Source organism: Heliangelus exortis, chromosome 17, assembly GCF_036169615.1.
Source record: "Heliangelus exortis chromosome 17, bHelExo1.hap1, whole genome shotgun sequence".
Taxonomy (NCBI): Eukaryota; Metazoa; Chordata; class Aves; order Apodiformes; family Trochilidae; genus Heliangelus; species Heliangelus exortis.
This window is the reverse complement of record NC_092438.1, coordinates 4,169,679-4,184,610: the sequence shown is the minus strand read 5'-3', so window position 1 is coordinate 4,184,610 and position 14,932 is coordinate 4,169,679. Positions and strand designations below refer to the sequence as shown.

General features: G+C 38.0%; 2 protein-coding genes across 6 annotated transcripts in view; one reads left to right on the top strand and one right to left on the bottom strand.

Annotated features, from left to right (window-relative positions):
- The window catches only part of CPPED1 (calcineurin like phosphoesterase domain containing 1), a 54,491-nt gene that overhangs the window by 28,327 nt on the left and 11,232 nt on the right, over positions 1 to 14,932 (top strand). For 4 of the 5 annotated variants that reach the window (XM_071760700.1, XM_071760701.1, XM_071760699.1 and 1 more), the window contains one exon: positions 13,569 to 13,991. The exons of the other annotated variant lie outside the window; for it this stretch is intronic. In XM_071760700.1, coding sequence (XP_071616801.1) covers positions 13,569 to 13,991 — 423 coding nt within the window. The remainder of the gene's footprint in view (positions 1 to 13,568; positions 13,992 to 14,932) is intronic. 5 annotated transcript variants of the gene reach the window in all.
- The window catches only part of SNX29 (sorting nexin 29), a 140,851-nt gene continuing 133,337 nt past the window's right edge, over positions 7,419 to 14,932 (bottom strand). Inside the window, exon 22 of the mRNA XM_071760693.1 lies at positions 7,419 to 7,807. The gene's annotated coding sequence lies outside the window, so the exon portion shown is untranslated. The remainder of the gene's footprint in view (positions 7,808 to 14,932) is intronic.

The following is a 14,932-nucleotide window of genomic DNA, read 5'->3' as shown; positions in this document are numbered from 1 at the left end:
AATGTTCTTTGATAGGATTTGGTATGCTACTGTTATGATATTTGGGAAAAAGTATGCTTTGTAGATGATTCTTGAGACATTCTGATTTCTTCATCTGACTTTCTGTATCGTTCATTTCAGGGGTGTACTTTTGATAGTTGGGTTTTTTTCAGTGGGACTGAGGAAATTTTCTTAAAAATAAAAGACGTTTCTTCTAAACAAATTGCTTTGAAAAGACAAATAGGGGCTCTATCCACTGGGGAAATACAAAGCCAAGAAAAGAAAAAAAATAACTGGCTTTTTGAGTACCTGATGTGGGTGAAGCACAGAATTCTGACTTCCTAATACTTAATAAATTCAGCTGCTTTGATAATAAAATATTTAGAAGTCTGTCAGTAAAACCAAGTTCTAGCATTCTGCCCTGTTGCTGTGGGTCTCAGACATCAGTTTCTTGTGTATATCCAGAAGAGCCACCAACAGTCCATCAAGAAAGGTAGGTTACAAAGTTTGAGAGTTATAACTTTGAAACAGACTGGTAATATTTTCTATTTTATAGGAGGGAAATACTCTCCTTGGAAGTGAATGACAAAGTGGTTGACAAGTGGTCTCAGAAGTAGAACTAAGCACAGTGTCTGACATTCCTTAGACTTGATAAAGAGCAGAACTGCAGACATCTTTAGCTATGTTGCTGAGGGTGCAGATATCACCAAGTGAGCTTGCAGTGCTTTGTCCTGCACTCTGCTTTGCCCTCCCCCTGCAGTGGTGCTTCCCACCTCTTTTGCACAAGAAGGTTTTGAGACCTTTCACTAATTCCTTCAGTGTCCTGCAAAATTGATTTTAAAACCTTAGCTGTCAAATTGATTGACATTACTTGTAGATTACACTTACTTTTGATAAGAACATGACTTTAGTGATAGTGTGGGAAAGTGTAAAAAACAACAGATTTAAGCTTGATAAAATCTACTGTGTAAAAACTCAGCAGCTTGGTAACAGGAAGTTTGCCATTATGCAGTTGTTTCATTGGTTTATGTTCTTCCATTAATTTTGGAAGTACATGTTTGAGCCAGAAATATAAAATATCTTCCTAAGAATCATATGGCCTTCATATAGCAGAGTTTTAATAAGTATTTTGATTAGGACTTCTAATTTGTGAAAGTGTTCCAAGTATGTTATCCTCAGTATCTGTTGTAAGAGGAAGATGTTTCAGGACAAATAATAGGTGTTCTACACCCTGTTGAAGAGTCTTTCACTTTCAAATTTAAGTAATCCAATAAGCTAGGTTAATTTCATTTTGCTTAGATATTTCTCAAAGGCTCAAAAAACAATGCTTTTGTCTATATTGACTTTAAACTGTGTTATTCTAAGAGTTTTCTGTTGATTGTGTAAGTGCCAAGTACAGAGAGCCAGCAGCCTTCTACTACTGAGTGGCTAGAATGCAATAAATAAGTCTTGCTGTGTGGAGGCTTTTATGGTTTTTTTTCTAGTAATGGATCTCTGCAGTCATTATTACCCTTTTTACCAGGATATGTCTCAGACTTCCATAATGTTCTAGATACAAACCTGTGGGAGTTTTGTAAAATCCTGTCATATGCTCATTTTGCTAACAAACACGTAAAAGAAACTGAAGGGCTTGTACTGCTGAGATCAGTTGGATTGTGTGATCTCTGTGCTGTGCACTGTATAAATATTTGAAGCTGTAGTGTTGTAGTGTGATTTCCAAGGAACTGCAGAAAGTGCAAGAAAGAATGAGCAGTTCCTGGCTCAGTGATCCTAAGGATTTTTCCAGACTAAATTAATTATTCTACGATTTTCTCACTTGAGACACTGTATTTTAATTCATCTAATAATTTCTTGTTTATTGAAATTGGTTTTTTGGAACTTTTTAAGCTTGTCATAATGTAGTTACATAAAATAGCTAAGGAAATGTGCTACTAAAAGGAATTTTATAATATTCAATTCTAACAAATTCATGGAGTACTGAGTGTAAAGTTTATGATGGCTGTTTTAAAGCATGCAGTGTAGACATTTAGCTGAAGCAATACTGAAGCCTTTTGCAAAAGAACTCCAAGAAATCTCAGAATTCCAGCAGCTAGAAGTAATGAACAGAATCCTGATCAGCTGGGAAGCAATCAGGCACAGCACTTGGAATCCATTACAGATGTCATTAGAGCAACGAAGTAATCAGTGTCAGTATCTTGGTATTTAGCTGCTGATTAAAAGTAGTTTGTACTCTGAATATTATTTTCATAAGTTTTTTCTTGATTACATAATCAAGAATGGGATAGCTATTCCTAGTAATGCTAATATTGTGGTACGTAATCATGAATTTTAAGCAATACCTTACAGTGCAACTATGTTACTGAAAATAATTTCTGTAAACTCAATACTTATCTCTAGATACACCATGATAATAAAAGACTTGGCTTCTGGAGCCATTCCTGTGCATTAAGTTGGTGTCCCATACCTTAATATGTAAAATTTAGCTTCTTTGCCCCTCTTGGGTGGTCTGTAGCAAAACCCCACTATTGGTGGCTGACCTCAAGTCACTGAGCTCAACAAACCTGGTATAGCTCCCTCCATAGATTGAGGACAAACCCCCCTGCCTCCTTTCTTGCCCATCTTTCAGTTTAACATGAAGCATGGTGCTTCCTTCTTCATCCCATACCTTGAGTTTAGATTGGTGTGCAGGAAACAGCTTCTGCATTTCAGCATCTTCCATTATAACAGCAGAGAAATGAGTTGTTTGCAGCCAAGGTCACCCTGTTGAAGCCATGAAGAAGCACTGGCTTCTGAAGCTAAGAATCTAACAGCTTTTTTTATGTGGCTTCATTCTTTTGGAGGAAATTTAAACTGCGTTTTTTAATTATACTGCTGCTGTCAGTAGCTTGATAGACATCATTTCTAACCAGCAATGTCTTTTACATGATGTAGCCCTAGACCAGCTTTGTAATTATTTTTCATTAATTGGTCTATTTATGTGGGTGAAAGAACAAGCAAGACAGCAGCACTCCTGCAAACTTTACTGGGCTCTGACTGTAATAAAATGTAGCTGTTTAGACACCTAAATGGAACGAGACTTGTCTAATAATGTGTATAATCAAAAAAAATGATAGAACTTGATTAAGCTTGATCTGTTAACAGTGTGATAACGAATCAGTGAGCAAGTAATGTTTATGCTTGCAGTTTTAATTGCTGTGTATATGTTAATTAGAAGAAATCCAAATCACTAGAATTGAGTATTATGGCACTTGAAGCACATTGCGAATACTTGTACTAATTCCTTTAGTTAAATGAAGGCATAATCCCTAATATACACATTTCCTGCCCCAATCATTCAGTTCTATATTGTCTGACACAAGCCTTTTCAGAAAGCAAATAGGGATATGCACACACCTTCTGCTGAGAAATGGCACCTATAGGTAGTTTTCCATAGTCTCTTCCATAGGTGCAGTACAGGCAGTTACAGGTATTAATAGGCCAGTATTTAAAATGCACGGTAAGCTTCTAATCCTTTGGGGATGATGCCATCGTTTCCTGTTGCTCAAGAGCTCCCTCCTAAATTTTTAAATTAATTAATAATCCTGGGCAATTATGTTGTTATAGTCATATAGGTGTGAATGCCACCATTGCTCAGGAGGACAGTGAAGAGTATTGCTGTTGGTGGCTAAAGGCCAGCAGCTGGGCTGGCTTTGCAGTGCCACAGTCCCAGTTTCTTGGGCTTGTTGTGAGCATGTTACAGGGTCTGGCTGTGTGACCTTGAGCTTGGGGCTGAGTGTGTGGTGTTACTGTCAACACCTTAAATATGGGGTCACAACAAAGGCTTTAATAGAGAGACAGAGGCCCCCACCCCAGCCTGTAAGCAGCCCATGGATGATCTGTTACTGCTCCTTGAGGCAGTACAGCCTCAGGAGCTGGATAAAGACTGCTTCAAGCATGAGGGGTGGGGGGAAGCAGAAAAGTAGAGGGCAGGGCACCTGGTGCAGCGGGGGAAAGCAGTGCCCTTGAGCACCAAGCCACGTGTAGTGGTGAAATTGGTGGACTACCTAGAACCTGTAACTACCTGGTATCCTGTAAAAAGACAAGATCATGAATTTGGGAGGGAATTGTCACTGTCATGGTATCAATGTGTAGATTGTTGGAGATGCAAGTGCACTGCCCATTTCACCATCTCTCCCTATTTCTCTCTCCCTTTGCCCGCTTTCCCTTTTTGCTTCAAGCATCCCTGGGCTTCTGGCTGTGTTATGTCCCTGTCCTGCTCTTTGTCTCTGTTTCCAGGGCCCCCAGCTCTTCTGGTACCTTCTCACCTGTCAGTCAACTCCTCATGACTGCATGCATCTCTCTGTGTGTATGCATCTTTCATGCATTTCCCCCTCCCCACACACAAACTGTGCACATTTTGCTAACACTGTCTCCTCCACAAAGCCTCAGTAAAGCATATCAGCTCAATTTGACAAATTATAATTTTGGTCACCACTGTGTGCTTTCTGTGAAAAGCAAAGCTGCTGCCTATGTGTCTCCTCAAAATTACATACCCTATCCTGTCTTCCATGCAAACTGTCTTTTTTCATATAATAATACAGGTGGTAAGAGGTAGAAAAATTTTTAAAAGCAGGTGCAAATATCAGAGTATTTTGCAGCTTATTGCAGGGATTCTGAATTCATATTTAGGCAGCAATTAAGGGACATGGTTTTCAAATCTGCACTTCTCCATTTGACTTCTGCTTAGCAATTTGATAATCAGAACAGAAGACAAGCTGGGCATCCTGGCTTTTATACAATCAGTACCTCTGACAAGCTCTGACACATACACTGTAGAGAGTGAAATTGCTTACATTCAGAATAGACTGTTTCAGAGCAGAGTAACATCAGAGCTGATGGTTCTGATGTCCAGACAGCAGTGTGTCTTCAATTCTGTTTATAATCACTGTAACATTTGAAGGCATCTTCTTTCCCGAGAGAATTACTAACTGGATTATTTTGAGCTTCTTTCCAATGCCCAAATTTGATATGCAACAGCCATGGTCCAGATTATTTCTCTCTTGTCCCTGTGTAAATATGGAGTGCATTAATATGTCTTATTTATAGATACCAAATCTTAAAGCATAGGTTGCATCATGTGGTTATAAACATCTGCCTTGCAGGGTGCTCCTTCTTAAACTTTCTTGAACTCTTTAACTTTTCAGTTTCCGAAATCAAGGGAAAAGCACACACCATAGCAGTTGTTTCTAGTAGCATTATCATTGAAAACCTATAAGGAATGTTGTAAGTTCTCTTGCTTAAGAAACAGTCTTAGGCTTGACCAGGAAAGGTCAGTGATTTATTCACTGACTTTCAGTAAGAGCTCAAGCTGGTACCTCCCAAAAGTCCTACCTGTCTTTCAGTTTTGGATCCAGTAAAAATGAACATTGAGCTAATACTGAGTTTCACAGCTCCTGGTATATTTGATATTATATAAAGTCCACAGTCATTTGCAAGTGTATGTTCTTCCTTCTTAGAAAGTATTTTACAGACATAAATTTCCAATTATTTTGTGGTTGATTCAGCTTGACATCCTTTCTAGGAGGCAGCGCTGTACTTTTACTTTGTATGAACTGGGTTGTTCACATTCCAGTAGCTGAGTTGGTGGGAGATTGGAAATTCGCTGCTTGCAGGTTTTGCACACAAGATGTGATTTGAATATAATGCTGAAATCTGTATGCAAATGCACAAACTGCCATTTATACACTTGTGAAACCAATAAATTACAGAAAATGCCAGGTCCAGTACAAATTCTTAGTGGTATGTACAGGGAATTTAGTAAGGCATTCTACAAAGGAAAAAATGCCTTATAATTCTTAATATCTTTATCAAAAAGTGGTTTTACCACAGTATATCTGGCTGTGAACTGTTTTTACTATTGCTTTTAAACTACTGTTAACCCACTTTCATAAAACAAAGGAATGTTAACTTACTTTAAAAAAAACTTGCCAGACAGAATTAAGATGCTCTGCAAGTCTTTAAGGGAAGCATCTATACATAAGATGTTCTGCAATGTTTTAACTAAAAATACAGTAGTTCTTGAAAATATTTCCTTTCTCATCTAGAGGCATGAATGCTGATTTCTGACCTGTCTGTATAACAATCATATGAGCAGGTTAAAAAATGGTGTCTTTAAAATACGGTTCCAATTTTAAAAATTAATATAAGCATGTGACCTTTACCATATATTGCTCTTTTTTTGCCATTTGAGCTGGCTGCTTGGTTTACTAACAAAAGCATGTGTAGTATTTTAACTCCCATCAGCTTGGCACAGCTGGGGAGGAGGCAGCTGTATTCTCCTGCCACATGCAGTTTCAGCAAAACTGTCAGCTAAATCCCAAGTCCTGAATCTTTAAGTGGAGATTTATAATAGAGCATGAAGCAGAAAGGGCACAGATTGATTTTGTTAACTGTAGGGCAGAAGCTGTGGCTTTGAAATGTTTCTACTGAACCAGGCTGTAGGTGAAAATTTTGTTCGTTGATTACAAGGTGTTTTTTTCCATAAATATATCACTATCTGAGCAGTGGGGCTTTTGTACTATCTTATGAAATAACATGAGCAGTGTCTAAGTTTGACCTAATTTCCTGACAAAATGATAGCTTAACTCACCAAATTTACTACATCCATTTCTTTTGCTGTTGCAGTCTATCAAAAACTTTGACCTGTTGGGTAGAATAGAGTCCAAATCAGAAGAATTCCCAGCTATGGTCTTCTCCAAACTCTCACTAATATTAATTATATCTGAAATCTTGAGATGTTATTAATTATACAGTTATCTCAAGTCATATGCTTTTATGATAAAGCTTCTTTCTTGAAGTTGGACTTACTATTTTTAAAGAGTAACTTGCACAAGTGCTTTGGATGCCGTGCAGTTATGGTCAAATGAGCTGTCTTTCTAGTTTTAAAGTATTAGCTTTTTAAAAGGCACATTTCCAGGCTCTTCCATCTCACTGAATGGTAAAGGAGTTTATTCTTCTGTGGAAGTCAGTGGCAGAAGATCTGACCCTCATAATTTTGACTCAATAATTAAGATCAACCAAGTCTTTTCCCAACTGCCAGCTCTTATGTAGCCAGTGGAGGTTAATGAGGTTTTACTGGGCAGGAACTGGACTACAGAGCATCCAGTTCTCCTGTCTGTGGCTCTAAGCAAGCTGTGTTACCTCTCTCAGCACAGCACAGCTCCTGTTTGTATTGTAAGCTCTCCTCAGAACAGCCTGCAGCCAACATGAGTGTGGAGCAAAGACACAAGCTGGCAAAAGATGATTTGGGCTGAGAGAGCATATTCTAAGAAAGAAGCAGTCTATCTAAACCATTGCCTCTGGCTGGTATTAGCTGCACTTTCATTCTGCACTTGTTCTGATAGCAAAGATGTCTTTGTAAGGGGAGAAAAATGCCTTAGCCAGCTGGAAAAGTACATGTCTTTTTAATTAATTGTACCCATTTATTGAAACTGTTTCTCATCTTAACAGTGAGGACAATTTTGTCAGGCATAGGGGACCAGTGTTCCAGAGAGTTATTCATTGTGCTGTAACTACTTAATATGAAACTGCAGACATGATGAAGGTGTCAAAAAGCTGTAAAATTTTCACAGGTGGTCATTTGAAGAAGGTGTGAAAGATTAAAATCTTGGCTCTGTCCCTTAAAATGAAGAACAATTATTGGAAACTTTCATACCTTCAGTTTGGTTTCATTAAGTTTGTTGTAACTCCTGCAGCACTGTGGTATTTTTTCCTGCTTGTGATGACTTCCTCAGAGGAACAGACCCAAATGGGAGTGAGGGCCTGGGCTTGATGTGACAGCTCTGCATAGCTAAGAGATGAGTAAGGATACGAAGAGCAGAGTTGTAGTTAAATGAAACATGATACTTATTTTCACAGCAGAAGGTAGGACAGTAAACACCACAAAATAGGTTGTTAAGTGGGCACCTGTGTGGCTGGCACTCAAAAATGTTGGCACTTGCAGTCATTATAAAATGTCATGCACCAAAACTCTAGGAGCAGTTGGTCCTCTAATAGGCTTCCTCTTTCATTTTGGGGGCACTGTCATTGTTTTAATGTAATAATTAATAGCTAAAACTAGAGTTAAAGTTTGTTCTTTGCCCAGAGTCATAAAATAAATTTAACTTGTGCTTTCATGCAGGAAAATGCTTTAGTGTGATCCTTTTTCTGTCTCAGAACAGATAATTACTTGTTTTTAATATACTGAAAAGATCAGTCGCTTACAGCTGTAGATAAATGAGTATTGCAGTGCCTGCTCTTCATTGGAACTAATGGGATGAGGTTTTTTAAGTTAGACTGAGTAGTCAGTTTGTCCAGTAGTGAATAAAGTAATCTTTACATTACTTTTAATGGTATAATTTTTTTTTGCACACCATAAAATTGTTTCCAGGCTATTTGGATATTAGGAATATATTTGTCTAAAGAAGAGAGGAGATATTTTGGCTATTACAGCACAGACTAAGCCTGAAAAACTTATTTTGGAACATGACCATACAGGGTTTATTAAAATTGATCAGCTTATTCTTGCATGTAATGATGCAGAATGATGCAGTAAATGACATTACTTCATTATGGCAGATGCTAAAGGGGAAACTTTAAAACAAGAAAAAATGAAAAGCACAGACTAACAAGAGCACTGCTAAGAGTGACCTGGGTGGCCTCTTTCTGTGCCAGTGCCCTATTACTGCCTTTTTGTAGCATCCTAGGAAAAATTAATGTGAAATGGAGAGAGAGCAAGGTTTTTTTCCTCACAGTTCATGGAGAAGGCAGAATCGTTGCTTTTCTGAGACAGTATCATGTAAAGCAGTGAGAAGAGGGTAAAAGTTTGTCCAGGACAATAAAGGAGTTGCCCATACTGATGAGATAGGGAAGGCTGGGAAAGGGCAACACAGCAAGGAACAGTGTCAGAGCTTTGGGGTGGGAAAGCTCTATCTGCATCTCAGTGCCCTTGAAGGGATGCTTAGTTTTCATTAGCAAAGATAAAACTGTGTATTGCTATCAGAGATGTGACAAGATGAGAGCTCAGTTAAACTTTTATTTATGGTAGTACATAAAACTTAGATGCACTAAAGATGTAATCGCAAAAGGAGCCTGAAAAATACAATTTGATCTCAATTATACCATTGCTCTGGGGCCTTTGCTGCCTTCCAGGTGACAGGCACAGCAAAGGGGTGTCACTGGGTGGGGGGTCAGCTGAGAGATGCTGAGAGGGATGATATAGGAGCTTAGCTGTAGCCCTGTTAAACTGGAGTTAACAGCCAGGTATCCAAAACAACAGCAAAGATGATAAGCAATCTTATTTTGAACAGGAGGAGACCGGTTTCTGACACAGGATAGAGGAAGCAGTTACATTTCTTTCAGTGGAGGCACTTAAAAAAGGAGCATGCTGTGAATATGGCTTTGAATTCCCCTCTTTAGAAAGTTAGGGAATGCTGCTAGGGAAAAGTCCTCTAAATGGCATGCAGAAGAAGTAGAGCAATTGCACTCAGTCATGGAAACAAACAAACAAACAAAAAAAAATCTTTTCAAGAAGAGGAAAATGCCCCCATCCAAAAGACTCTGATTAATGTACTTGTGATGATGCACTGTAAGGCACAGGAAAATACAAATATCTTTCTTCTGTTTGCTTATAACAATTGTGTGATTGCTTCCAACAAGAACTGCTTCTCTTTTGAAGTTGGAGTAATTCTTCTGTTACAATAAATTATGGAATGGCCCAATGTTTTTATAAATTCCATTTTCATAAGTGGTGTTCGGACATTTATTTTGCTTTTATCAGATTTAGTTCTACTGTTTCTATTTGATATTTCGTATCTTTCTAATACGCAATTCAGCTTTTACTTGTTCTTTGATAATCAGTCTCTTGGATTAAACATTAGGCAGATTGCAGTTGTCATATCAATTCAAGAGTGTTGCTCATATAAAATCTCATAGTTAAACCATTTTCTTTTTTACTTTATTCCAAACTGAAAATTTGTGCTTTCCTTTAGAAATTATATGTTTACGATTCCTGTGTTTGGGACACTTTTAAGACACATTGCAAGACTTAGACCAGTAATTTAGAAACCCAAGAAATAATTGTGCTACATTTTTACATGTTATTAAATTGGCTGAAGACATCTTGGATAAGTTCAACCTAATAGTGCCTGTCCTTGTCCTCAGCCTAAGGTGAACAAAGGTCTTGTTGAGACAGAAACCACCATAATAGTGGGGATTTAAAACATGTACTCATTGGGGCCCCTGTGCCAAAATTTTAAATGTAGATTTTAGGGCCACGTGGTTTTTTATATCTGCAGTATGGTTTCCCGTAGGAAGCCATGACACAGTACTGTCTGTGTCAAGATAGATCAGGTAAGGAGGTACTGTTCTGGCTCCTGAGAAAACCCATCCCCAAAAGGTCTAGAAACAGCAGCAGCAGCGTGGATTGAGCTGCAGCAGCTTGTTCTGGCCAGGTCCCTCTGACTTCCCAGGTCATCTTCAGAGAGTAAAAATTTCTCTAAAATGCATCTTCATCATGTAATGCTGAGAAACTGACCTCTGATGGGCTCTTTCTGTGGATTTATCAATAGTTTTGATTGTTAGAAGTCAGATCATGTCACTGGAACTTTCATCTCTTACAAAATGACAAATTGGAGATCCAGGGCAATAGCCCTGCTGTCCCCACCAGTGTGTCCCCTTGCAGGGACTGTCTCCTGCCGTGGGGAGGTAGTTGTAGTTCTAACACTGACACAGAAACACCTGGAGGTATCACCTAAGAATACCATTACAACCTTCCCCATTCTCTTTCATAATTCACTCTCAGTAGAAAAATGACTGCTGTTGTTAATTGGTTGGTAACTTTTCATCTGGAATACTTTTGGGGAAAAAGCTACAATATTGGTGGAGGTTACTGTAAGTGAAGTTTTCCTCAGATACAAAAACTGCAATGACCATGCATTGCTAAGATGATACAGTGAGGTAAGAAGTGCTTCAAGTGGTTTTTATAGCTAGTGCATTAAAAAAAACAAACCCTAGCCTTTGTTCAGAGGTGCTCTGTTCTCTGGAATACCATAGTAAACAGTAACTGTGGATTAAAGGATTATTTCTTTGGCAGAATAATCTGTGAATTATAGTTCTGCTGACTAAAGCCACCTTCAGCAAAATTGCTTTGAAGTACTTTCTTGACATCTGCTCTTTCAGTGAGTGAAGCCAGCTTGTCTTGACACCTTTAAGCAATGCAAGAAAGAATACTGAAGTGTTCAGGCAAACAGTGATGTAACATGCAATAGAAACATGTACTGCAGCTGAGACATTGACATTCTGCCTTTGTGCTCCTGCACATGTTGCTCAGCTTTCAGAAGTAATGAACTGGGAAGCTGCAGAGAACTCTAGGCAACTACACTAGCAACAGTTTTCACTTTCATGTTTTTCATGAAAGCCAAACTGCCCTATTAGTGAAGTCATTTATCTCAGGGCAAGGCTGTATTTACAGAACCTAGCATAAAGACTTAAATCCCAGGCCATGATATTAAAAATGTCACTGCACATGGTGCCAGGATAAACACAACAGAAACTGATTTCAGTTACATTTATGCCAGCACCTCCCCAATTATTTTTTTTACGTTGCCTCTTGGCATTGTGTTCTTTTCCTATTCGCCTACAACAAACCTCTATCTAAATATGTTCTGGATGGTAATGGGAATAATTACATATTATAGCTGCCTCTGTGTCTGGTAGAGATATTGAAGGGGATAATTTTATACTATGGCACTGACCACTGTAGTTTTCTAGTGGCTTCCTTCTTTATCTCCTTCTCTTTTGTCTTCTTTATTACTTTCCCTCAACTGTAAGTTTAGAGGGAGGTGCCTCCATTGTGGCACTGCACAGTGGTGCAGTTCACTGTGCCACAGATAGTGCACATTCCTGGAGCCCTTCCTCTCCAGCACTACACCCAAAGAGTACAGACACATTGCCTTTTCAAACCTTTATTTCCCTGGGTTCCTCCTCTTTTGGATTTTTTTTTTTTCTTTTGACCTTCTACCAAGAAAAAAAAAGGTCAAATGAAGATAGTATTGTCCTTAAATTGTTTTTGTTTAGTATGATTTCCTAGGCTCTTCAGACAAAGACCTTGTTTTCCATTTTGAGCAATCTGTTTTCTGCAGTAAAACTGAACATATCTCTTCTGTTGCTATAGAAATAATATTGCATTAAATGAAGGAACCAATGCCCTGCTGTCGACAAATCTAATCTAAGTGTTGGTCTCTAGAGCTTCAATTTTACCACTGGGAAGAGGTATACATAATTCTACAAATTATTTCTGTAACATGCATAAATGTCTTTATTTTCTGAAACTGTTAGCTAAATTTCCCAAAGTGATAGCATGGAGATGAACATGGTGTAATGTGCTTGCATATATCTTAGCAGAGCCTTCACCTCCCCCCTCCATACATTTTCATATTTATAACTTGAAATTTCCAACTCTTTGCATAGGAAGGCAGGGAGTGGAAGGAAAGCAGCTTTCTCAGCCAGGTTCCCGACCACAGGGACAACAGAGTATGCCAGATTGATTTAAATCTTTGTTTTTATTTTTTTTAAATCCAGCTTCTCCAAGTAACATGAGATGTCATTTGCTCTGTTTTTCTAGGACTGATAAGGTTATTTTCCATAACTGGTCTAAACAAGGTCCCTGCTACATTTGTGTACCTCACAAATGGATCTGCTGTCCACTGCTTTCCCATCTACACTGTATCATTTGCTCAATATTTCTCAAGCTCATCAGAGATTTTCTTATAACTTTCTACCCTGTACAGCAGTTGAACTCAAGAAAGTTGTGAATTTTGACCTTATGCACCACACAGCAAATCTCACATCTTTATTTACATTTAGATATGTTAGACATAATATGAACATGCTTTTCTCCTCAGTATTTTTCTAAAGCTGTAGAATTCTAGTAACAGGAATAAAGTGATACTTAAACCAGAATGAAATCTTTGCTAATAATTATTACTAAGGGTCAGTGTTTGTCAACATATTGATCATAAGAATTTTACAGAAATGAGAAAAAAATCTTTTCTCTCATTGCAGGAGCTCCTCTAATACATGTCCTTGTATAATATGTATAGATAGTTAGAAAAATAACACAACATTGATAAATAAATTAAGATTGATGTGCCTGAACCTGTATGGAAATGGTATGTTATAAAGCTGATTTCAGAGTTCTTGTAAAAATCCTCTTAAGACTTCTTCATAAAAATGTGTAGTTATTGTTTGTGAAACGGGCCCATGTTAGATGTATGTTATGTATTGCAGGACAAAATGTGATTTATAAATGTTCAATTTAATTATGACTAATAAGCATACCAATGGCTTCTGATTACTCTTTAGAAAACAGGGTAAGGTAGGGACAGAAGTGGGAGGTAAGGGGTTGAGTGGACATACAATACTAAAGTGAAGATGGCTTCTGGAGCCCTGCATAACATCACGATCACATGTAATATAGAATATTTTCTTACTGTGGTTATTTCCATAATAAAAGCTAATAACAATGGTAAGAAAAGATAGCATAGACACTAAAATGTGTTTGTTTTCTACAGGGACTCGATGGAGAGAGGACCAAGAAAAAGATTTAAAGAATGTTCTGAAGAACACTGATCAGAACATCCCATTGGTATTTGTCAGTGGAAATCATGATCTTGGCAATACTCCAACAAAAGAGACAATTGATAATTACTGCAAGAACTGGGGAGATGACTACTTCAGCTTTTGGGTTGGAGGTGTTTTCTTTCTTGTTCTGAATTCTCAGTTGTACTTCGATTCTTCCAAATGCCCGGACTTAAAGCAAGCCCAGGATGTGTGGCTCAATGAGCAACTGGCTGTTGCTGAAAAACATAAATGCAAGCATATAATAGTATTTCAGCACATCCCTCTGTTCCTGCAAAAACCTGATGAAGTCCACGATTATTTCAACTTTGAAAAATCAGTTCGTCAAGAGATAATGGAAAAGTTTCACAAAGCAGGTATTTTCTCCAATTTTTCTATTTTGTGAATTTTAGTTTCAAAATGTAATGGGTATGTTGCCAGACAAAATACATTTAATCCATATGTTATTGTTTTCAGGGTAATTTAGATATTGCTTATAAGCCTTGTAAGCCTTACTGACCCCCACAGGTAAGAATTATCAACTGAATCTAGTCAGCCATAAAAATGACCAAACAAAATTTAAAGCTCTAAATGAAAAGTAAGAAACTGACAGTGAAAAACTCTTTTAAAGTAAACAGCAAGGATTCTATTTTGGAAGTACTGGTGGATGTAGACAACCTGAGCTTTTCCTCCCTAAGTAGCAGAAGATCAGGTATTGCTGTAGGAGAAAAAAAATGGGTTTGTTTTATATAAAACATGAAAACAGAATTTGGAATTACCTTGGAGGTTGTTTTCTCCCACACTGAGCCAATTTTAAACCAGGAGTGTAATGTACTCCATATTTATTCAGTGTGAAAAACAGTCTTGCTCTGCTAAGATGAATCCTTTGCCTATCCATTAATAATAGGGGCCATTTCTGGGATCAAGGGGAGGATGGAACCCGTGCTAAATAAATATATTGTACCTAAATTGTACCTAATTCCTTTGCTTTATGTTCCTGGGGTGATAGTCCCTCAACATTTCCTGCCAGCCTGCCACTGCTGCATCAGTGTCATTTTCTCTGTACCTCTGAGAGCACATGTTATTTGGATTACTGAACAATGCAAATTGTTTATAAAATTGTTCCTGATTTACCATATGATTGTTGAGCCTGAACTCATCCAAAACCAGCCTAATTTCCAAGCTCTGAATCTCCCAGTCCGTGTTCCCAATCAGTGGGGCCAAAATTCACAGCTATATAAGGGCTCTCCAAGGGACTGACATATTTGCAGGTTCAAGATTTACTAATGGGTTTTTTTTTCCCTGTAAGGAGACATGC